Source organism: Lampris incognitus, chromosome 4, assembly GCF_029633865.1.
Source record: "Lampris incognitus isolate fLamInc1 chromosome 4, fLamInc1.hap2, whole genome shotgun sequence".
Lineage (NCBI taxonomy): Eukaryota > Metazoa > Chordata > Actinopteri > Lampriformes > Lampridae > Lampris > Lampris incognitus.
The window spans coordinates 44788704-44814119 of NC_079214.1; the positions used below are offsets into that span (position 1 = coordinate 44788704).

The 25416-nt window shown below is 43.6% G+C and overlaps 1 protein-coding gene across 1 annotated transcript in view; it reads left to right on the forward strand.

Moving 5' to 3' along the window:
• Positions 1-1768: 1768 nt before the first annotated feature.
• The window catches only part of lrp4 (low density lipoprotein receptor-related protein 4), a 36718-nt gene continuing 13070 nt past the window's right edge, over positions 1769-25416 (forward strand). The window contains 23 exon segments of the mRNA XM_056278294.1: positions 1769-1886; positions 5212-5292; positions 5295-5330; positions 5658-5683; positions 5685-5788; positions 7267-7324; positions 7326-7382; positions 7385-7391; positions 8019-8153; positions 8539-8664; positions 9240-9470; positions 9644-9800; positions 12806-13023; positions 16636-16812; positions 17553-17678; positions 19445-19653; positions 19949-20030; positions 20556-20661; positions 20906-21107; positions 21882-22071; positions 22629-22760; positions 23231-23371; positions 23517-23603. Coding sequence (XP_056134269.1) covers positions 1769-1886; positions 5212-5292; positions 5295-5330; positions 5658-5683; positions 5685-5788; positions 7267-7324; positions 7326-7382; positions 7385-7391; positions 8019-8153; positions 8539-8664; positions 9240-9470; positions 9644-9800; positions 12806-13023; positions 16636-16812; positions 17553-17678; positions 19445-19653; positions 19949-20030; positions 20556-20661; positions 20906-21107; positions 21882-22071; positions 22629-22760; positions 23231-23371; positions 23517-23603 — 2806 coding nt within the window.

Consider the following 25416-nt stretch of genomic DNA (forward strand, 5'->3'; position numbering starts at 1 on the left):
GTTGTCCCAGGTTGTCTCTGTGTGGAGTTTGCATGTTCTCCCCATGTCTGCGTGGGTTTCCTCCAGGTGCTCCGGTTTCCTCCCACAGTCCAAAGACATGTAGGTCAGGTGAATTGGCCGTACTAAATTGTCCCTAGGCGTGGATGTGTGTGTGTGTGTGTGTGTGTGTGTGGATGTGTGTGCGTCCGTCTGTGCGTGTGTGTTGTTAGCCCTGTGATGGACTGGCGGCCTGTCCAGGGTGTCTCCCCCACCTGCTGCCCAATGACTGCTGGGATAGGCTCCAGCGTTCCGTGACCCCAGTTGGTATAGGCGGCTTGAATAATGGATGGAATGAATGCAAGGACATGCATTCAAATAGTACATATGACTTTTAAAAAAGCTAAGTAGGTGTTGGAATGCAAAAATTGGGCGAGAATAGATAATTGTTGCTGCCGTCAAATTGTAACAGGGGTTTTATCTTTCTCATATTAAAAATCCAGATGTAATTACATTCAGACATGAAAGGGGGTGATTTTCTTTCATGTCATAAGTGGTCTTTATTTTCAGTCTTTTATTTTGTCATGTCCATCCCAAAGTTTATGACATTAAGTCACATATTGTTCAGCTAAGATCTCTCTCTCGCTCTCTCCCTCTCTCTCCCCCCCTCCCCTGTCTCCCTCTCTAGCTCCCAGGCAGTGTGAGGAGGACGAGTTCCACTGTCAGAATGGTTACTGTATCCGCAGGCCTGTGGCACTGTGATGGAGACAATGACTGTGGGGACAACAGCGATGAACAGTGTGGTAGGTACACATTCACACACGCACACACACAGTCACACAGTCTGACATAGCCTGCATACACACACACACACTATCACAGTCACAAATGCGCACAAACACAGACATTTTGTACATACAGTTGCGCTCACATGCATACAAACCCATGAATAAACCTGTGAATTGACTGCGTGCATTTGTCTCTGCCAGACATGCGTAAATGTTCGGACAAGGAGTTTCGCTGCACGGACGGCAGCTGTATTGCCGAGCACTGGTACTGTGATGGAGACACCGACTGTAAGGATGGATCAGACGAGGAGAACTGCCGTACGTTACACCAAGTTTGTGTGTGTGTGTGTGTGGTGTGTGTGTGTGTGTGTGTGTGTGTGTGTGTGTTTAGAGATACAGAAAAGTGAGAATCTGGGTATATATGAGGAGAGAAATGGAGACTGTGTGTGTGTGTGTGTATGTGGATATATTGTGAGCTCTATGGACAAACAATGTGTCATGACAGAGACATACACAAATATAAAAAGTGTTGAGATTTATTTACCGGTTCCTGCTGCTATAAACAGAGAACGGGGGTTCCCATGCCTTTCTTTACTATGTTATGGTGGGAGGTTTGGTCAGTGGTGGCAGAGCCCAGGGTCAATATTCATAGAGAGTACAATTTACAGAGAGTCTTGTAGTGGGAAATAAACCTTACTTGGGAAAAACAAAAGCAGCCAAGGTAGTCGAGTCCCTGGGTAACGCCAACCCATGTAAAAGTGAAGCCTCATGGAACGTATTGTAGTCGAACGGCAACGGTGTTGGCAAGCAGTTGGGAAATCCTGATCTATATTTGATTTGTGACTGACTGACCCGCGTGTATGTAGAGAGAGAGCGATTCATATTGTGAGCGTTTATACCTTGATGTGTATGTTTGGAGTAAACATGCATTCTGGGCTCAAGCATAACTCGTGTAATATTCTTGTGTGTCTGTGTCTATGAATGTGTGTGCAGCGTCTGACGTAATGACAGCAACGTGCAGCATGGAGGAGTTCCAGTGTGCCTACGGCCGCTGCATCCTGGACATCTACCACTGTGATGGCGATGACGACTGTGGGGACTGGTCTGATGAGTCTGACTGCTGTAAGCTTGCACACACACACACACACACACACACACACACACGTGCACAAAAACTCGTGCATGCACACACACATGTATGCACACTTATAAACACACACACACAGAAAACACACACTCACACAAACAAAAAGATTACATACACGCAGACACACACAGATGCACCTACTCGCACACAAACGCACTAACCCACACATAAGAATTCACCCCACACACACAAGAATATACAGGCCACTTACACACACGAACTCATAAAGCTGGGCTGAACCGAATGCTTTACAAAACGGGAGTGAAAAGACAAAACTTGTTAAGTGCGCAAATAAAAGTAATAACAGTAAAAAGCAATAAAAGATATCAAAGGGGTAGAATATGGAAAGTGTGTCACAAAATGAAAGTGTGGTCGTGTTTCCTGTTGGCTCCTCTGTCTTTTGGGGTTTTTTTTAAACGGCGTGTCGTTTGATTAGTTTGCCCCACTTTCCTGGCCAACAGTTGCCGCTTGAAGTCCACGGCTCCCGTCCCTTGGTGTGCATCAAAGATGGGAAAACTCACTCTCTCTCTCGCTCTCTCTCTCTCGCCTTCTCACGAAGTCAAGCTGAGTATGGGAAGTAGTTGTACAGGATTGCGGAGGTGAAACGATGCCGTGTTGACAGTGATTTAAAAGTTGGTACCAAATTTGCAAGAGTTATATATCCATTCCACGAGCTGGCGTTTGGAGAGTGGGTGCTGATTGGCACAGGCCCTCTGTGCTGAGGTCTCTCAGCATCTCCCCGTGTTCCCTCAATCTCACACACTCACTAGTTTTCATCCCCTGCAGCAACATGCACATGTGCATTTATAAACGCGCACACACACACACTTGTGCGCCCATAAATTTGTCCCATGTGTCACAGCGGGAGTGTGGTTGTTTCCTTTTATATTGGTATCCCCCTTTAAGGTTTTAGTTTGCTATTTGATGGTCAGCTAGGAGGTGATATTCTCCCTCTCCACTCCCACATCCCAATATTTTAATTGCTGCTTAGCCTCTGAAATATGGCTTGGCATCAAAGCTATGAAAAGATTGAGAGAATTGCAGAAAGGAGGAGAGAGAGAGATGCAAGAGGAGAAGGGGTAGAGAGAGAGAGAGAGAGAGAGAGAGGAGAGAGAGAGAGAGAGAGAGAGAGAGAGAGAGAGAGAGAGAGAGAGAGAGAGAGAGAGAGAGAGAGAGAGAGAGACCCTCAGAACTCAGGAGAGTGCAGGCATTCCATGGAGGGATAAGACAGCCCATCCTCAGACAGCATTCCTTGGCATAGACTGAGTGCTCTCTAGACACATGAAGGGTGCTTTGTTACAGGAGCCACTTATACTCTCTCTCTCTCTCTCACTCTCTCTCTCTCTCTCTCTCTCTCTCTGTGTTTCACATGCACTCTGTCACAAAAACTCACACTTGCATGGCTCATTGCCGTCGCGAAAGGGGATGAGCGCTTGGCTGCATGGGTGGATAGATGAAAGGAAATAGTTAGTATGGGTTTGTGTGTGTGTGTGTGTGTGTGTGTGTGTGTGTGTGTGTGTGTGTGTGTGTGAGTGAGTGACAGAGAGAGAGAGAAACTTTTTTCAAATTTTAAAACTGATTTTTATTTAAACAGGAAAACAAAATGTAACAATGACACATCTTTTGACAATATTAACAAAGCCACTCCTTTACATTAACACTTTTTACATTAACATGCCCAGAAAGAGTTCATCTTCCATTTTTGTAATCGTAAAACAAGTTTAGTTTTTAACAAGAAACAGACTTTAACATGACGCCTTTTCAACAATATGAACAAAGTCACTCCTTCACATTAACCTGCCCAATAAGGGCTTCATTTTCCATCACAGAACCGATTCACGAGAGAGAGAGAGAGAGAGAGAATTTTTTTTACATTTTAAAACAAGTCTTTATTTAACAAAAGAAAAAACATACTTGACACCTTTTTAACAATATGAACAATATTTGTCAACTTACAAACATGAGCTTAACATACAACTTTAACATTTCCAACAATAATAATTCAACAACAGCTCAAAACATAAAAAAAAGAAGAAAAAAAAAACGGGGAAAACGGATAAGACACTTTTTATCCGAGCTCTGCAGCAAAAATCAGCTCATCCTCCATGGCTGAATGCAGCACCCACCCCTTTATAACACCACATGGTTGTGAATTTGTCTACATCCTTGTCTACAATACATTCTACAGACTCTGCAATTCTTTTTTTCCGGCTCACATAAATACCCATTTTTGCCTGCCCTGCAATGTAGTTCAAGAGTTGGCATTTATATTTTAAACACTGGCTATATTTGAAAGCAAAAATAAAATTTGGTTTGTAACTTTCCCCAGATGATCTAAATAAATTTTCTAATAGCTGAAAAAGGGGTGAAAGCCTCACACATGTCAAAAAAACAATGGAAAACTGTTTCTCTCTGGGCACAATAGGGGCAGTTGTCATTCACATTAGGGTTTAACACAGAAATAAAGCGTTGACCACCGCTATGCCATGCAAGACCCTCCACTGCAGAGAGAGAGAGAGAGAGAGAGAGAGAGAGAGAGAGAGAGAGAGAGAGAGAGACCAAGTTAGCGCACATAACGGTGGCTGAAATAGTTGTGTGTGTGGGTTTCAGTGTGGGAGACGGTGTGCCATGCTTATTTGACTTGTCTGTACGGATCCCTCTCTCTTTATACCCCTCTCTCTTTCACCATATCTCCTCCCCTCTCTCTCTCTGTGGAGGAGACACCTGGTGTTTTGATCATCCCACAGGCTTGCTGTATTCATCTCTTCCCTTGGGTCCTCCAACTCCCCCTTCTCTTGCGTGATCTCTCTCTCTCTCTCTCTTCTCTCTCTCTCTCTCTCTCTCTCTCTCTCTCTTCTCTCTCTCTCTCTCTCTCTCTCTCTCTCTCGCACTCAGTCACTCACTGTGTGCATTTGTGTGTGTCAGCTGATAAGCCCTGCTTTGTAAGATTGTCCATGTTTGAAGCTGCAGTTTACCCAATTATTCCGTTTCTCTCTTCCTTCTTGCTTCCTTTATCTTGCCCACATCTACCCAACAAACACACACAAGCACACACACACACACACTTTCTCTCTCTCTCTCGCCTCACACACTAACCTTTAAGAATATTTGTTACAATTTGAATTGTGTTAACATAGTATGGGGTATTATTTTGATATGACTACATTTCGTTTAATTATATTTCCCTAAAATCACTGTGTGTGTGTGTGTGTGTGTGTGGTGTGTGTGTGTGTGTGTGTGTGTGGTGTGTGTGTGTGTGTGTGTGTGTGTGTGTGTGTGTGTGTGTTTGCACATATGTAGCCTCCCACCAGCCCTGCAGGTCAGTGGAGTTCATGTGCAGCAGTGGGATGTGCATCAATGCTGGCTGGAGATGCGACGGCGAATTGACTGTGATGACCAATCGGATGAGAAGAACTGCAGTAAGTAGCCAATCAATGATGAGTCATATGATTATGCTTTGCTTATAGTGAATTAATTTTCTCACCTGTACGTGTATGTGTGTGTGTGTGTGCATTTTAGATTTCACCAGTTGAATTCTTGAAATTCATCCACAACTGATTTTATGATTTCATTGAATTTTAGTCTCTATTTTCCATCATTCTCAGTTGTGGTGAAGAAAAATAAGAATTTTATTAAGCAAAATGGTAAACATTCGAGATGCTGGTGCGATATCTATCTACATGTTTCTTTACATATCTTTTAAATATTTTACTTTTTTTTTTTACATATCTTTTTCTCCCGTGCAGCTACGTCTATGTGCACGGCTGAACAGTTTCCGCTGTGGCACTGGACGATGTGTCAGGTTGTCATGGCGATGTGACGGTGAGGACGACTGCTCGGATGGCAGCGATGAGGAAGGCTGCGAGAAACTGGTGAGGCTGAGTGAAAGTGCCTCTGCTCATTATCCTCTTGTGCTTTTTTTTTTTTTTCAGCAAATAACAAATGGATATAACACGAGGTTGAACTGTAGCCGGAACAACAGCTTAGACGGCGCTCGCTCTGTATTAACATGCTGATGTTTTTCATTGTAAAATGCAGCGCGTGAGCTAGATTTAGACAGAGGTGCAATAGGAATGCCAACCCCTGATTGTATAAAGGGCCACCTTGAAAGGAGCTCCTCTGGGTGAAATATTTACCCTTTTAAGTGGAAGGTTGTCACAGCCCGCGGACTGTGCTTAAACCGAATTATTAGCTGTGGTCAGCACTGTCACAACACTGATTTTGATCCCGACCCCTCTAGATGGAATTTGCATGTTTTTTTGTTTTTTTTTTTTCCTGTTAATTGAATGTCCTGCGGGCACACGTATTAGATGAATTAGTTTGGTTGTGAAAAGTGTGTGTGACTCACAGGCGACGCTGCTCTGTGCCATAGCGTGTGCTGTTCCCGGCGCCGGGCAACACATGCAGCAAAATGACAAAGTTGTTTCGGAACAAATTAATCTAATGGAACCTAACTTAAATTACTAAAGGTCCTGTGAAAGTTAAGTGGAAATCTTGGCGGCACGGTGGCGCAGTGGTTAGTGCTGTTGCCTCACAGCAAGAAGGTTCTGGGTTCGAACCCCAGGGTTGTCCATCCTTGGAGGTCATCCCAGGTCGTCGTCTGTGTGGAGTTTGCATGTTCCCTGTTTCTGCGGTGGTTTTCTCTGGTTGCTCCGGTTTCCCCCACCATCAAAAAAGACATGCATGTTAGGGTTTATACTCTTGTCTAGGACGTGTCCTTGACCGAGAAAATGGATAGACAAACTGGAGTTGGTGCACGGCGGCTGCCCACTGCTCTAGCTACACAGCTACAATGGGTTAAATGCAGAGTGTAATTTCCCCACGGGGATCAATAAAGGATCTCAAAATAAAAAAAATTTTAAAAATAAAAAATCTGGTCTAGGGTGTCCGTGTGGCATGGCGGTCCTATTCTGTTACCTACCAACATGGGGAATCGCCAGTTCGAATCCCCGTGTTACCTCCAGCTTGGTCAGGCATCCCTACAGACACAATTGGGCTGTGTCTGCGGGTCGGAAGCCGGATGTGGGTATGTATCCTGGTCGCTGCACTAGCGCCTCCTCTGGTCGGTCGGTGCGCCTGTTCGGGGGGAGGGGGAACTGAGGGGAATAGCGTGATCCTCCCATGTTCTACGTCACCCTGGCGAAACTCCTCACTTTTAGGTGAAAAGAAGTGGCTGGCGACTCCACATGTATCGGAGGAGACATGTGGTAGTCTGCAGCCCTCCCCAGATCAGCGGGGGGGAGGGGGTCGCAGCGACCAGTATGGCTCAGAAGAGTGGGGTAATTGGCAAAGTACAATTGGGGAGAAATCCAAAAATTGAAAAAAAAATCTGGTTTCTCCATGCCCTACAGACAGCCCACCGTGTGCACCAGACCAGTTCCTGTGTGGGAACGGCCGCTGTATTGGTCAGAGAGAAGGTGTGCAACGACGTCAACGACTGCGGAGATGGGACTGATGAGCACCCACACCAGGAGACTGCCGTGGAGTCAATAAAACACATCCTTCATTCATTTACGATACTAATCATAATAAAACCACTTTGTCCATCTCAGTGAGTCATTTCATCTTTTGGTCACTTTTGAAATATTGTTTTCTATAAGAAACAAGGAAAAATAACTGAATAAGAATAAATATGAAAGAAGTTGATCATGTGTTGAAACAATAGTTCAAGAAAAGCAGTCGCTACCACACTCAGTTCGGTGCATACCTCATTTCAAAGGTTTAGTCTAGGAAACCATTGATAGGGTTTACTTGGCCAATAGTAAAAGGCCGGTATAATTCAGCCACACAATTCATAAGCCAAACGAACATTTATGAACATCATATACACCCTCATGTTGCTACAGCACCTTGGTAGAAGTTGTAGCTAGGTCAGTCCTCGATGGATATTCTTTGAAACGAATAAAATGTTCTCTCTTTTTTTTCACTTCTTTAACAAAAATGAAATTTAAAATGCAAGTATAAATGAAATTGCATGCCAAAAACTGATATTTGTTGCTGGGTTGTGTGTGTGCATGTATGTTTACGAGTGCAGGAAATGGTGATTTGTGTTTTGCACCCCCCCCCCTCCTTAATTCAATACTGTAATCCATCTTATCTGCGGGTAGGTCCGCGCTCCAGCGAGGGCAACTGTAATGAAAATAACGGCGGCTGTTCCCAGAAGTGTCAGATGGCCAGGGGCCTGGTCCAGTGCACCTGTCACACTGGATACCGCCTCATGGATGATGGAAGGGCCTGCCAGGGTAAGACTTTCAGTGTGTCTGCATGCCTGCATGTGCGCACGTGGCTGCATAAGAAGATGGAATCCAGCATCGCAGACCAAGGATGCTATTAAAATTTATAAACTCCACGGTAAAGCAGATCAATACATTACCTTAACTACCTTGCGTTCCCTTTTGGAAATGTGAAGTGGAAAGTAGATTTGTTTGTTTATTTATTTATCTTAATCATGTCAGTTGCTGACTAAATCTCAAACATGACTTTGAGGTTCAAAGATCCTTACCATAGACTGCACTGACCTGCTTCTTTAAATGCCCATATCGACATTTCATTTTAAAACTTGTCAAAAAATGTGATGCCTGTATTTCTCGACTTTCCCCCGACTTGTGACTCTGTGTGCCATTCTAGATGTGGATGAGTGTGCTGAGGAGGGCTACTGCAGTCAGGGCTGTACCAACACAGAGGGGGGTTTCCAATGCTGGTGTGTGCAGGGCTATGAGCTCCGGCCTGATAAGCGCAGCTGCAAGGCTCTTGGTAAAAAATTCTCTGCACTGCATTTCAACCTTTTGACCGCAAAACAAAAAAAAAGTGATCAGAGTGGAAAAAGTCAGGTCTGCCTGGTGGGTGACCCACAATGAAAACACAACTCTGGAGTGTTTGCATGGTCATGCTTGCTTTAGGAGTAACTGTATCCCTGTCTCTCTACTGTGGGGTTTGGACAGAGTGAGGTTAGCTCATGGAGGGTCTGGTCTAGATTTAGATATGCAGCAGAAGTGGGCTGCAGACTATCAATCTGTAGCCCATCAGCAATGAACCCAGGTCACGAGTGGGTAAGGAAACTATGTAGGCCTGGGTCCTTCAATTTCAGTGAGATTAATGTTGGTTGTTATTAAAACTGACCATCCATTGTAACTCGCTTTTTAACTTCCTCCTGTACTGTCAAAATGTCCCCTCTTTATTTCGGCTCTCACTGCTTACTTTACTCCTTCTTTCTTTCTTTCTGTTCTATTTTGCTTCAACACTTGTCTTTCCTCATGTCTGTCTTTGTCTGTATGTCTCTTTCTTCCTCTCACCCTCCTCTCATCAGTTTTCTCTGTCTCACTCATCAGGACCAGAGCCAGTATTGCTCTTTGCTAATCGTATAGACATCCGTCAGGTGCTTCCCCATCGCTCCGAGTACACCTTACTGCTGAACAACCTGGAAAATGCCATCGCTCTGGACTTCCACCATAGCCGTGAGCTGGTCTTCTGGTCTGATGTCACCCTGGACCGCATCATGAAGGCCAACCTCAATGGTTCCAATGTGGAGGAAGTGGTCTCCACCGGCCTGGAAAGTCCAGGTTAGTAAAACGGCCAATTTGCGCTCACAAGTATTCAAGGCTTTTTTCTTTTTTGTCTAAGTAAGTTTATTTCTTGCACTTTCACCTTCTGTCCCTTCTGTCTGTCTGTCTGTCTGTCTGTCTGTCTGTCTGTCTGTCTGTCTGTCTGTCTCTCTCTCATTCTTTGTGTCCAGGTGGTTTGGCCATTGACTGGATCCATGATAAGCTTTACTGGACCGATTCTGGGACATCTCGCATTGAAGTTGCCAATTTGGACGGGACCCACCGGAAGGTTCTGTTGTGGCAGAGCATGGAGAAGCCCCGCGCCATCGCGCTACACCCCATAGAGGGGTACGACATTAAGGGAAACACACATACAGACAAACACACAAACATCACACAACTCCCAGCTGATGCTTTCAAATGTAGTATATAAACTCCTATACATATCCCCTGTAGACTTGTCCCAGTTGTAGTGTGGCATAGAAGCAAAACAGGACTGAATATTTGGCAGCACAGTGGCGCCTTAATGATAGCATCTGTTTGAAGCAGGTATTTCATAGGAGGAGCAGCAGCGAGCTGTGAGTCTCTCTCCAGCTTCACATCCTGCAGTGGTGGTGGAACCTCAGGAGACATTTAAAGCTAGAAACCTTATTTAGCTTATTAGGTAGCTTTTTTTGTATGGGCCAGTTGAAGATATCATTAAATTAAAGCTCTCGCCTCTAAGGCTGGTGAAAATGGATGAACGACAGAGAGCAGAACAGATGTCACGGCAGGTTTTTGTTTGCAAAAACAGAATACTGATTTTAATCAACAATCTGCTTACCTTTTTACTTGCCGTACAGCGTTAGCTTCAAGAAAAATGTCAAGCTCAGGTTTACCGACAGCCGAGTAAGTTTGCACATAACAAGAGTTTGTGTTGGTGGGCATCCTCTACAGAAGACACGAGATACAAGGATGCAAACACATCTTATTTAAGTAACAAAAAAAAAAAGTAAAGTACCTGAAGAAAATCTGGTGGTTGCTTTATGTACCTAAGAAGATTTAAATGTCTAAATATTGAAGTTGGTTGGGAATCAAGGAAGGGATGGATGTATTTCTGTACAGAATGCAAGAAACAACAACTTACAAATAGGTCAAATCTGCATCAGGTTTAATTTTATTGACAGCCGCCTTTACAACTTTCCAGCCATCCATCTATTATCTATACCCATTTAATCTAATTCTGGTTCAAGGGGAGGCTAGAGTCTATCCCAGCATGCATTAGGCGGAAGGCATGGAGACTCCCTGAACAGGTTGCCAGTCTGTTGCAGGGCACAGCCAACTAAGTCTAATCTACTCATCTATTTTCGTAATGTGTGTGTGTGCGGTGTTAGTGTGTGTTAGTTAGTGTAGATAGCGGGACCGAAAACTAAAGCACTTATGATCCTAATTCTTTTTGGAGGTGGTAGGTATTGTCTCAGAGAGTAAGGGAAAATCACAGAAAATTAAAATTATGCATAAATATGCAAAATATGCATTTTTCTAAAAATGGCCAAAAAAAAACACTTTTCTCGGCATTTCAGATGATTCTGAGCATCTCTGATTTTTTCACCTATATAAAAAAAAAATTCTGGGACTTAGAAATGTTTTGGCATTATGCAAAATACTAGAAGAACCCCGCTACAATGTAGCGGTTTGGTTATCCAACTGTCTAAATCTCCCTCCTCTTCATCCTGTCAGCTAACCGCCTTCCCCCTGCCCCTAAACCCCACCCCCACTCCAACTCCCTCCCCCAAATGCTCAGAATCATCTGAAATGCCGAGAAAAGTGGTTTTTAGCCATTTTTAGAAAATGCATATTTTGCATAATTATGCATAATTTTAATTTTCTGGGATTTTTCCCTTACTCTCTGAGACAATACCTACCACCTCCAAAAAGAATTAGGATCATAAGTGCTTTAGTTTTTGGTCCCGCTATCTACACTAACACACACACAATAACACCACACACACACACATTACGAAAATATATGAGTAGATATGCATTTTTGCAAAAATGCACTTATGATCCTAATTTTTTTTTGGAGGTGGTAGGTATTGTTCCAGAGGACCAGAAAAATAGCAGAAAATTAAAATATAATTATAATAATTATGCAAACTATGCATTTTCTAAAAATGGCTAAAAACCACTTTTCTTGGCATTCCAGATGATTCTGAGCATTTGGGGAGGAGGGAGTTGGAATGGGGGGGGGAAACCACTTTTCTCGGCATTTCAGATGATTCTGAGCATTTGGGGGGAGGGAGTTGGAGTGGGGGGGGGGGGGTTTAGGGGCAGGGGGAAGGCGGTTAGCTGGCAGGATGAAGAGGAGGGAGATTTAGACGGGTGGTTAACCAAACCGCTACATTGTGGCGGGGTTCTTCTATATTTTCGTAATGTGTGTGTGTGTGGTGTTAGTGTGTGTGTGTTAGTTAGTTAGTGTAGATAGCGGGACCGAAAACTAAAGCATTTATGATCCTAATTCTTTTTGGAGGTGGTAGGTATTGTCTCAGAGAGTACGGGAAAAATCCCAGAAAATTAAAATTATGCATAATTATGCATACATATGCAAAATATGCATTTTTCTAAAAATGGCTAAAAACCACTTTTTTCGGCATTTCAGATGATTCTGAGCATCTTTGATTTTTTCACCTATATAAAAAAAAATTTCTGGGACTTACAAATGTTTTGGCATTATGCAAAATATGCATTTTTGTGGAAATGCACTTATGATCCTAATTTTTTTTTTGGAGGTGGTAGGTATTGTTCCAGAGAGGACCAGAAAAATAGCAGAAAATTAAAATAATTATGCATAATTATGCAAAATATGCATTTTCTAAAAATGGCTAAAAACCACTTTTCTCGGCATTTCAGACGATTCTGAGCATTGGGGGAGGGGATTGGAGTGGGGGGGTTTAGGAGCAGGGGGAAGGCGGTTAGCTGGCAGGATGAAGAGGAGGGAGATTTAGACGGGTGGATAACCAAACCGCTACATTGTAGCGGGGTTCTTCTAGTAACTAATATTTTCTGAATGGAATAAAAAAAGGAAGAACTTGTCATGACAAATGGGTAATACCTGTATACAGCGGAACTTTTCTATTCACATATTTGCTTTGTTTGCTAAAAAGGAGATTTAAGTTTGGTCACCGAAATATATAGTGCTATCTTGGATCCAAGGCTTTACTACCTAGTATCTGTATGATACTAATAGATGGCATCATCATATTTGGTAATAAACTGAATTGTACTAATGGTGAATACCCTGTGTCCACCCCCCATCCCCACCCCCACATACCTGACCACCCATCCCACCACTATCATCACACATACACAAACAGTAAGATCTACTGGACAGACTGGGGGAACACCCCCCGCATCGAGTATGCCAACATGGACGGCTCCAACCGGCGGGTCATAGCAGACACGCACCTTTTCTGGCCCAACGGACTCACCATCGACTATGCAGGCCACCGCATGTACTGGGTTGACGCCAAGCACCACGTCATAGAGCGAGCGGACCTGGATGGACGCAACCGCAAAGCGATCATTAGTCAAGGTACACAGAATAAATAGATTAATCTATCAAATTGCATCTATACAGCAAGGTTTGTTCACCAAAGTGCAATGCACTTTACACGAGAGCAAGTTAAAGGTTAGGCAAAAAAAGGAACAAGATAAGAACGTTTGCCCATATAAAGGAAAGAGAATGTGTGTGTGCATGTGTGTGTGTGCATGCATGTGTGCATGCACGCATGCATTTGTATAGCATTAGCTCGAGTTAGGGGGCGTGTGATAACGTGCATGTACGTTATCTTCTATGTAGTACATAGTGTGTGCTGGTAGGCAGTGTGGGCAGAGTTGCAAACCCTGATATTCTTGCAGCTTCCTGTCTGTTTCTTGGTATGGTGGCAACTGATTAGACCCTTAACCCAAAGCTCTTCCACAAAGCGCTTCAATAATCAAAGCTCAATGTTAGCAACAGTTAGCCTGCCCCGGGCTATGAAAGCTCCATGTAAGCTGCAATAAATGAGTGTAAAAAGGAGAGCATAGATAAGGCGCATACAACTCCAGCTAGAGTTCAGCCCTTCAGTTTCTCATTGATCACCACAATGGTACTGATTTACACACACGCACACAGTCACATATGATACACTCAAGAATACACACAACTGACACACAACACACACACACACACACACACACATAGAGACACAATGGGAGAGATGTATGATGTAGCACACTGGGACTACTTCATTATACCATGTGGAGTTAATCAATGCCATATTTCCATTAAAGAACCACGGATGTGTATGTGTGTGCGCATGCGCCCCCCCCCCCCCACACACACACACTAAATGTCAAACATAAATCCAGTGCCTCTCAGGCTGTGTGCGCGTCTGCTTACATTGCTAATTCCTACAGAAAAGCTATTGTTTGTGTGTGTGTGTGTGTGTGTGTGTGTGTGTGTGTGTGTGTGTGTGTGTGTGTTCTGGCATGTACAGTTGTATATCCATTTGCCCTGGAAAAACAACCAGGCATTTTACCAATCCACACACACACGCACACACACACACACACACACACACACACACACAAACAAACAACCTTGTAATCTTAGGCCACTTGTAGCAGTGAGCACCCCCAACACACAACTGCTACCTGGCTCCCTCCCTCCAGGCCGCAGAGAAAGTTAAGACAAAACAAAGGATGGCAGCGTTGTTGAGTCATCCATACCCTTTATGCAATAAACTTAATCTTAGATTTGTGTTTGTGCGTGTGTGTGTCTGTGTGTGTGCGCGCGCTCAGTTGAGTTGAATAGTTGAGCATGGGCAAGAGGCAGATGGCATGATGGAGAGACTTTTTTAAAGAGTAAAGAGAGAAGACGAGGGGAATGTTAGAAGACAGAGGGAGTGAGAGAGACGGAGAAGGAGACGGAGAAAGAGAGTGGCCAGGGGAAAAGTTTGATGACAGGGAGAGAGGCCGAAAGAGAGAGCTAGCGGGAGAGATGGGTGTGTGCCAGTGGCCCTCTGAGCGTTCTGTAATGATGTGTGCTCTCAGGATAAAAGGCTGTAATTGGCCCTGTCCTTCCACCAGAGCCTCTGTTTGCTCAGACAACAGACAGGACAAATGGGTTGTGCAAGTGCGGGCGCGTGCATCTGCAAGTCTGTGTATACAAGCGCATGTGTGTTTGTGTGTGCGCACGTGCGTGCGTGTGCATGTCTGCTCTGTATTCTGAGAAAATTCACTTTGTGCAGGAATGTCAATGTGTGTACATGTATGTCCATTCACCTTTGTGTGAGAAATAACTGGGTGGGCGCCAGTTCCTCTGTCATGAGGATCTATGTAAGCAGGGCAGGTGTCAAGACTGATGCCACTATCCAGCCTGCGCACCTGTGCACCTTGATGGGGGTGGTCAGGCTCTTTATGTGCGTGTGTGTGTGTGTGTGTGTGTGCAGAGAGAGGATGCGTTGTTGATTCGAAGGGATCAGGGTAAGAGGCGATATCAAGAGTAGGTCAATGGGGACAGTACTTTGAAAAGTACATGTGATGGAGTGGTGGGTGGGCGGGTGGGTGTGGAGTACCCGCCCCCGCCCCCATACCCCACCCCTGTCGACAACGCCCTCTTGGCTGGCAGCTGCTTCCCCAGCTGTCCCAGAAAAGGAGGGGAGGGGTTCCACTTTCCTACCCCCTCCCCTAATCTCACACAGGTCTACCCATGCATCTCCGACAGGATAAGATCAGAAAACACACCCCTATTCAGCCCCGGATCTCTCTCTACACACACCTGGAGCCGGAGGCGCAGACGGGGGGAGAGAGGTGTGGTTGTGTTGAGGGGTTGGTTGTAAAGATGCTAAAGGGGTACAGGCCTTCCAGCTGTGTTAGTGATGAAAACTAAAAAAAACGTATAAGTTATAACACTTTTTTCCATTCATTATGTGTCATTATGTGTACAAACACAAACACAATTAAAAAAAAAACGCTCACACATGCAAAAAACATACACACTTGGATCCTAATGACTCATTATTATTCTTAGTCTCTCTCCAATTTAAGCCATTTACCACTTGACATTTTACTCTCTGCTGTAAAACACTGTCATTAAACCAAGAGCTCTGTTTTAAAAAGGCCCATGCCAGCACCCTCACCACAAAGTCCATGTGGCTGCAACAGAAATAAAACAGAAACGGCTTTTTTCCATCCACTCAGCACTCTCATCAAACTGGCCCATCGCTCTACACAGAGCGAGAGAGAGATAGTGAGATAGATAGAGAGAGGGAGGGAGAGAGAGAGAGAGGTGACAATGTAAACATGCTGATTTTAATTGTGAGAGAACACAGTTATTTGACTACCCTCAGAAAGAGAAAATAAACTGCCCTTAACTGTTTTTGACTGTCGTATTCAACTTATACCAATTTTGTTTACATCAGTGCTTTCATCATTTATTGCGTTTCTATTTATCCTTTGAATATGCTAATGGCAGCTCCATTCTCCTGTTACTTCTTGTTCTTAGTCTACATAATTATTTGTCATGGTACATTCAGACACTTTGGCAATATTATCAGTGATGAATACATGCCAGTGAAGTGTTCTGTAGTGACACTAAATAGAGCGAGAGCGAGGGAGGGGAGAGAGAGAGAGAGCGGAGCAAGAGAGGGGGGAGAGAGAGAAAGGGGGAGATGGGGGGGGGAGAGAGGGCGGGGGGGTCTGGGCATGTGTTGCTAGGGATACAAATATCATTTTAGAGGAGCACCCCTCCATCTGTGTTTAAAGATCCGGCTGATGATGTAGATGGAAAAGTGGTATTACTGAAGGGAGGCTCAAGGGAAGACCCTCTTCTTTTGGCGAGCCGAGCCACAGATAACTCGTAACAGGCCGATGAGAAGCAGGCTAATTGAAAACAGCTCTCATTTGGGACAATGTTAAAAGAGTGTTTCTGAATGGTATTTATGCCTTTCCATATGTGTGGGGGGAAAGAGGCATTACATATCCAAAGTGTCACGACATTATTCTAGGCTCATTATATAAAGTGTTGATTTGAACATACATACAAAAATACTTGCAAAGCAGATGTCTAATTACTGAAACGAGTAATCGGTCTGTTAGTGGTTTTTGCTGTCGCTATTAGTTTTTCATCTGGTGTTTTTGATATATGATTCTCTCACTTCAGGTCTGCCACACCCATTTGCCATCACAGTGTTTGAAGACAGCCTTTATTGGACAGATTGGCACACCAAGAGCATCAACAGCGCTAATAAGTTTACTGGAAAAAATCAGGAGATCATTCGCAACAAGTTACACTTTCCCATGGACATCCACACCCTGCATCCTCAGAGGCAACCTGCAGGTAGGTGCAAACGTCTTGCATATGGACAAACAGGCATGTACACAATGCACACACACACACACACACACACACACACACACACACACACACACACAAAACGTACGCATGCATACTTATGCACTTAGACTACTTACACACTCCCACACACAGTCATACACACTCACTCATACACCAATAATTTACACATATTGGGCGTCTGGGTGGCATAGCAGTCTATTCCGTTGCCTACCAACACGGGAATCGGCAGTTCGAATCCCCACGTTACCTCCGGCTTAATCGGGCATCTTTACAGAGACAATTGGCTGTGTCTGCGGTTGGGAAGCTGGACGTGGGTATCTGTCCTGGTCGCTGCACTAGCGCCTCATCTGGTCGGTTGGGGCGCCTGTTCGGTGGGGGGGGTAGCGTGATCCTCCTACACGCTACAGCTCCCTGGCTCAACTCCTCACTGTCCGGTGAAAAGAAGCGGCTGGCAACTCCACATGTATCGGAGGAGGCATGTGGTAGTATGCAACCCTCCTTGGATCGGCAGAGGGGGTGGAGCAGCGACCGGGATGGCTCGGAAGAGTGGGGTAATTGGCCAAGTACAATTGGGGAGAAATTGAGGGGGAAAAGCAAAAAAAAAAAAAGAAGACAAGAATTTACACATATTCACACGTGTATGCAGGCTAGTGTTGTGTCTTCTGAGTGCTAGAAGTATGTTGTATAGAGCAGTCATTATCGTACTCTTCTAACACCCCCAGGTGGCAGAAACCGCTGTGGCACCAATAACGGGGGCTGCAGCCACCTCTGTCTGCCTAGCAACAAGACCTACACCTGTGCCTGTCCTACGGGCTTCAAGAAGTTGGATCACCACAACTGCGCCAAAAGTGAGTTTGCAAATATTAGTGACTTGGTGAAAAGAGAAGAGAGTCAACTTTTCCAAGCCTGATTCTAAACACAAACACCGGTGAATGTAGGGCCGCAGAGATGATTGTGTAAAATTGCATGTTGTCATTGAATGTTTTCATGATAATATGTGTAGAAAAACTGGCATATGGGCAATACTGCAACATTAAATTGCATTTGCAGTTAAGAAAACTGTCAAGATTTTGGCTTTACGGGTGAAAAATGTACAAAAAAACTGTGGTCATCAAATTTATGAGCTTAGTAATTACCATAAAACCCAGCAAATTAGTATGATCGTTTAAGCCATATAGTAATTGTGTATCCCAAAATATAGCCAAATGGGATGTTAAAATTATTTTAGAAGCAGAATCTGCCTTATTTGCCATGTGAGTTTTTTTCACACAAGAAATGTGGCTCGATGGGACGCTTACATAGATCACATAAATGACTTTATAGTGTTATTTTCAGTTTACTTGTCTGCAATAAGCAGACAAGAAAATGGTTAAATTGATATAGTCTAGGGAATTAACAGGTCTTCATACAGTATGCACACAATTCCTGTTTGATTGCACTGATGGAAGACTATATTTCACTTACAAATTTTAAGTTAATATAAAAGCACTGTTACAGAAAACCAGGCATTTCGTCCTCACCTATCTGCAGCTCTATGTTAATAAATTGTGAACAGTCAAAAGAATTTTCTGACAAGTTGAAGCCTAGACAAAGAAGGGTAAAGTAGTACCTGACCTTCCTTTTCGGACCTGGCTTGTATATATTTTGGAAATGTAGTTTTACACTAGGTTTTTTCAAACAGAGGTAAGTGAGCAGTGGTGAGTTATGATGACCACCCATATTGGTGTTAGATCATTTTCTTTATAATCAAAGTAAAAAAATTGTTTGGCACCTTTCAAGTCTACCTTGGTTTAGCCAAGTAAACTACCTTTTAGGTTGTTAGAAAGTTTACTACAATTTTCAAGTAAACTTTTTCTCTCAGATTTTAGTGACAAAATCGGAAGGTGAAAGAAAACATAATCCATATTCGAGTTGTGTAAGAATGCTCAAGTGGGGCGTCTGGGTAGCGTGGCAGTCTATTCTGTTGCCTACCAACACGGGGATCACCGGTTCAAATCCCTGTGTTACCTTCAGCTAGGTCGGGCGTCCCTACAGACACAATTGGCCATGTCTGCAGGTGGGAAGCCGGATGTGGGTATGTGTCCTGGTTGCTGTACTAGCGCCTCCTGTGGTCGGTTGGGGCACCTGTCTGGGAGGAGGGGCAACTGGGGGGAATAGCGTGATCCTCCCACGCGCTACGTCCCCCTGGCGAAACTCCTCACTGTCAGGTGAAAAGAAGCGGCTGGCAACTCCACATGTATCGGAGGAGGCATGTGGTAGTCTGCAGCCCTCCCTGGATCGGCAGAGGGGTGGAGCAGCAACAGGGGCAGCTTGGAAGAGTGGGGTTGTTGGCTAAGTACAATCGGGGAGAAAAAAGGGGGAAAATCCACAAAAAAAAATGTTCAAGTAAAAATTGTTACAGTTATGTGACTTAAATTCATAACAAATCTGTCATTTCAGACTCAAAATATTAAACATTAGTAAAAGGAAATGAGCCATAAAAACATGGGTTTTGTTTGCTTTCCTTTTAAAGGACTGCTAATTTCCTGTCTTAGTGTTGTTGTGCTGTGTTTTATGTTGACCCCCCCATTGTTGAACCTAGAGCACTGACAGAAGACCTTTGGTCTTTAATCAGGTCTTGACAAGTTCCTGCTTTTTGCCCGAAGGACGGACATCCGACGAATCAGCTTTGACACAGAGGACATGTCCGATGATGTCATCCCTCTGGCAGATGTGCGTAACGCCGTGGCGCTGGACTGGGATGCCAAAGAGGGTTACATCTATTGGACGGACGTCACCACCGACTCCATCAACAGGGCACAGTGGAACGGTACCAAGCAAGAGGTTGGTGATGCATTTGACTGTACAATCCCCACACAGCTAACCAGACTTCATTAGCTTGGTATGCTTCCATCATGCAATTATGGATACTTGTTCCTCTCAGAGCAGAGCAGATGCAGAATACCATAAGAAGTGCATGCAAATATGACCCCTACTGGAGAGAATACAAAATTACAATAGCAGGCACTAATTTGGGTATTGGCAATGGATGAAGAGGGAAGTTTTAGTGAGATGTTTTTGTGTGTGTGTGTGTGTGTGTGTGTGTGTGTGTGTGTGTGTGTGTGTGTTTCCCCATCAGGTGGTGGTTGACACCAGTTTGGAGAGTCCAGCAGGTTTGGCTATTGACTGGTTGACCAACAAGCTCTACTGGACTGACGCTGGTGAGCACCTTCACCTTGTTTGTTAGACAAGTTTGTACTTTTAAGGAATTTCCTCAGTGGGATGTTCAACCTAAAAAACACAAAAGCACAAAAGACAGAGACAACAAAGAATATCTAAAAATGTATTTGCACACTTAAAAAGTATCTAACTTGGCAAATATATAAAAGAATGAGGGAATCGTATATTTCTTTGTGTGCAAACAGCATAATCTAACACTTTCACAAAGAGAAATAAATCTGCATATCTACTGTCTACTTAACACATTCACACATGTAGTAATTCACTGACTTGTGCATTTCAGATATCTACATGTCAAATCATATTTCTGACTTATACAGATTTACTGCTGAATATAAGATTTTTGTGTTTGTGATATGTAAGTGTCCTACTTAGCTTGCTGCCACCGTGACCCGACCCTGGAGAAGTGGCTGATGATGAGATGAGATGTGTTTGTGATGGTAGTTTTCATTATTAACTAAGGAGTTTATAAAATTATTTGAAAGTGTGACTGTGTGTGTTATCAGGTACAGATCGTATCGAGGTGTCCAATGCTGACGGGAGCATGCGGACCGTGCTGATATGGGAGAACTTGGACCGGCCAAGGGACATTGTGGTTGACCCTCTTGGAGGGTGAGATAACTTTAAAAAAACAAAAACAAAAAAAAACCTTTAAATCAAAAGTAATAATAATAGTTGTGCAAAAGCCATCAACAATTATAATTTTTAGAGCAATGATTACAAAAAATCTTGCAATCAGTTAATTTGAATTTCAATGCCAAAATTAAAAAAAAAATTAATATATAAATCCTGGATTATGTAATAATGAACAGAAAACATGCACTGTATAAACCATTGTTTTATGCCTTCCTTGTAGGTTCATGTATTGGACTGATTGGGGGGCCAACCCTAAGATTGAGCGTGCTGGAATGGATGCATCTAGTCGCATTGTAATCATCTCTTCCAACCTCACGTGGCCTAATGGGCTGGCCATCGACTACCAGACCAAACGCCTTTACTGGGCTGATGCTGGCGTCAAGACCATCGAGTTTGGCAACTTTGACGGCTCTGACAGACAGGTAAGGAGGGCTTCTACCAGCAGAAAAAAAATCTGCCTTGTAATTGTTGTTTTTGTTAAATTGAAAAGGGCAGAACCTTCTTGCTTTGCGGTAATAAGGTAACACTTCATAATACCTAGGTAATAATACTGCTCCTCTATGGTAGCCCTTCTGTGAGCTGTCTGCATTGTTTCAAGTGTTCTTGTGGGTTTTCTCCTAAAGTCCAAAGACATACACAGCAAGTTAATTAAACAGTTGAAATTGTCCACGGGTGTGGGTGTGACTGTTTTTGTGGTTCCTTTGATGGACTAATGACCTGTCAAGACTGATATAGATAGAGAGATACTTACTTACTTACTTTATGGATCCCAGTGGAAATTAAAGCGTCACTACAAGTCGCACAATCCAAACGCACATAATGTCAAAAATACACACAACAGCCAGAATATAACGGCAAAAAAAACAAAACACTATAGAGAATATTAAAATATATAAAGTACTAAACTAAACTGAAGTACTTGTTGCCAAAAAATAAAATAAAATAAAGAGATGTATATTTATATATAAAAGCAGGATGCATCAAGAGCATTGGTAGAGAAATAAAAATATAGCAGATGTACATTAAGAAAAAGATGCAGCAGCATGTTCACATGTTCAGTTATTTTCCTACCCTCTGACTAATGCCTCCACCATGACCTTCAGTTGATTAAGTGATTGTAGATATTTTTAGACAAACCCTAGGTCTGTCCATTTTAGTAAAAGTATACATTCTCTTCCCTTGGTTTTTGTGTGAAGGTTTTGATTGGCAGCCAGCTGCCACACCCCTTTGGGCTGACTCTCCATGAGGACAAGCTATATTGGACTGACTGGCAGTCCAAGAGCATCCAGAGCGCCGACAAACACACCGGGCTGGGACGGCATACACTTGCTGAAAACCTGGAGAACCTCATGGACATTCACTTGTTCCACCATCACCGTGAGACAGGTCCTTGCGAGTCTGCAATTTTTTATTTTATTTTTTTTCTAAACTAAGAGTGATTGCGTCTGCCCCTTTGCCATTGTGTTATCTGTTCTGACAATAGAAAGAATCCTTCCAGTATCTTCATTTTCCTGCCTCCGATCCTACCGCCTCCAACCCCCTTCACAAAGCCCATATCCAGTATCCCGAATCTGGGTTTTGGATTAGGGGGCCAGGTAAACTGATCCCAGATCAGTCCTTCAACGGGCAGACAGCACCTGGGGCTAAACCAAGCAGAAGACTCACTGATCTCAGTGATCTGAGGGGTTTTCCCATATTGCCCTGGTTTTTGGAACATCTCAGCTTTGCGTGTTTCTAACAGTTTGTCTGTTTGCCTGTCTTTGTTTGCCTGTCTTTGTTTTTCTGCCAATTTTTCCTCTCCTCTTCCTCTGTGGTTCCCAGCAATCTGACATAAAATAATAATAGTTTCACGAAGGGCATAAATACAGTTTATTTTGTAATTTGTCATCTCAAAATTAAAGACGGGGTGTGAGTAAAGCCTTTTATGTGTCTGCCATTCATAGTGCATAACCCGTGTGCAGTGAATAACGGAGGGTGCAGTCACCTGTGTCTCCTGGCTCCAGCTCCCAAAGCCTCCAGTTGTGCCTGTCCTACTGGTGTCAACCTGCAGATGGATGGAAAGACCTGCACACATGGTAGGTTTCAAACTCGACATTCACTAAAATACACAAATGTAAATCTTCAATAACTTTAACCTTGAATGACTTGAGGATTGGAAATCCTGACCCTTGAAGATTATTTTTTGGCAGTTTTGCCTTTATCGGATAACAAAATGGAGAGTTTTGGAAAGATGGGGTGGAAAAATAGGAAAAGAAGCAGACGACAAACGATCACAAGTTTGATTCAAACCCAAGATCTTGCGCATAGGCATGATCCAACATGGTATACAACTTTCACTGAAATTCTGCTCGATGAGATAAGAGATAGCTTCATTCACCAGATACACCCAGAGCCATGAAAACTCAGCTCCTATCACAACATCAGGTGTTTTGTTCCATACATGAGGATAAGAGGTGCTTAAGAGGCCCTGGCGATATTAGGAAGGTGCAGGTTCCTGTACACAGATAACTACTCTGATGTGTGTAATTTATTTGATATTTTTTAGGGATGAACAGCTTTCTGATTTTTGCTCGGAGGACGGACATCAGGATGGTTTCTCTGGACATCCCTTACTTTGCTGATGTTGTGCTAGCTGTAAACGGCTCCATGAAAAACACCATCGCCATCGGTGTTGACCCCAAAGAAGGTACATTTTTATGTGGCTGTCTGTGTTCCTCACGTATCTGTCCTAAATTTTTAAATGCTGGTTTAAAACTCTTGCCTGAGACATAAATGGTAAGAAAGGAGAGAATTGCTATACGAATTCATAACAATGTGCACGCCCCCTGCAGGGAAAGTGTACTGGTCTGACAGTACACTGAAGAAAGTCAGCAGGGCCAACATCAATGGCACGGCTCATGAGGATATCATCTCTACTGGTGAGAACAACTTCAGTGTTCAGTCCTTAGGTACTTTTAGGTGGTAAATGAATCTGCTTGTGAGATGGAACAGAAGGTTCCTGATGTCCTCTATGATAACCACTAACAGGTTAACACATTGGAATGTGCTAACCGGCACAAGCTTGTTTTCTGAGCCAGTCTATGATGTGAATCAACACATAAATGACACAAGTGTTATTAGTGTATTAGCGCCGTCCCAAATTATTTATTATTCTTTGTGCACTTTAACACTTAGACTTAAACATGCACTGCATAATATTATTTTTTTAAGATATTTTTGATCCGTATTCAAAAGTTTGATCTGAAATCTATGTGATTGACTGATGATGTCACAATTCACTTTAGGCACCTTAAAGACCAATTAATGCTTTTCTATAATGATTACTGACACAATGATCCACCAATCATTTCTGCTTCCTCAGATAGCCTACTTCCCATTAAGAGAAATAGAGAACAGCTTTTATCCAGTGTACAGTAAATAATGCAAAATTGTTTTAAAAAAATTGCCACTTAAAGAAAGAAAATGGTGAAAAGTTGTTTGGGATACTGAAACAATATACTGAGCAACTGGAGGGCAATGCATTTTTCATTCCTTTTACCCTAACCCAAATTTGACCTTCATAAGAGGTTTCTCTGGATTAAGCTTTGTAGAAGAACACACTTTCAGCATAATAAAGAAACCATCAACAAGCACAGACATCTGCTTAGAGGCAAGTTAGCCACAGTTAGATGAGTCTGTCTACCGTGTTGATGTGACATTGAAGAAATAATAGCAGAGTTCATCTTAAAGAGTTTATTGGGGAGGTGTCCAGGTAGCGAGGTGGTCTATTCCGTTGCCTACCAACACGGGAATCACCGGTTCGAATCCCCGTGTTACCTCCAGCTTGGTCGGGCATCCCTACAGACATAATTGGCCGTGTCTGCGGGTGGGAAGCCAGATATGGGTATGTGTCCTGGTCGCTGCACTAGCGCCTCCTCTGGTCAGTCTGGGCACCTGTTCAGGGGCGAGGGGGAACTGGGGGGAATTTTGTGATCCTCCCGCGCACTACGTCCCCCTGGTGAAACTCCGCACTGTCAGGTGAAAACAAGTGGCTGACGACTCCACATGTATCGGAGGAGGCATGTGGTAGTCTTCAGCCCTCCCCGGATCAGCAGAGGGGGTGGAGCAGTGACTGGGATGGCTCGGAAGAGTGGGGTAATAGCTTGTTTGCAGTCAGGTGATTCGGATGACGCGCGAGAGTCAGATGGAGGGCAGGAAGTGAAAAGCAGAAGGGACGAGATGGAGCTAGTTTAGCCCAAACTGTGCTAGTTAAGACGATATTATGAGAGAAAGGTATAAATAGAAAGTAAGATATTGTAACGTGCATGGATAAGTAGACACATTGGCCGCTGGCTGACGGGTCTGACCCTTTAGTCGAGCGGTCAGCGATGTCTCCCGCGGTACGGGCGATACGGGTTCGCAGTTCCTGTGGTTGCCCTCTGACTTCGCTACAATATGTTGGACATGATCCTTATGTTATGAAGAGTGATTTTTTTTTTTTTTTGACGAAGTGGTCATTGCACACACACGTGTTATCCGACTCCGCTCCTCCCGACCGCAGACAGTGGTTCGCAGGCCATTTTTTTTCGCCATTTTTGGTCAATTCCTTGCACCCCCCCATAAACAACAATTTTTGGTACTCCATAAAAATTCCATGTGGTCTCTCAGTTAATGATGCCAAACATAGGCATTTCGAAAGTGTGTGATAGTGCTTCCTATGTAGAAAATCACTTCCTGCCCTCTATCTGTAGT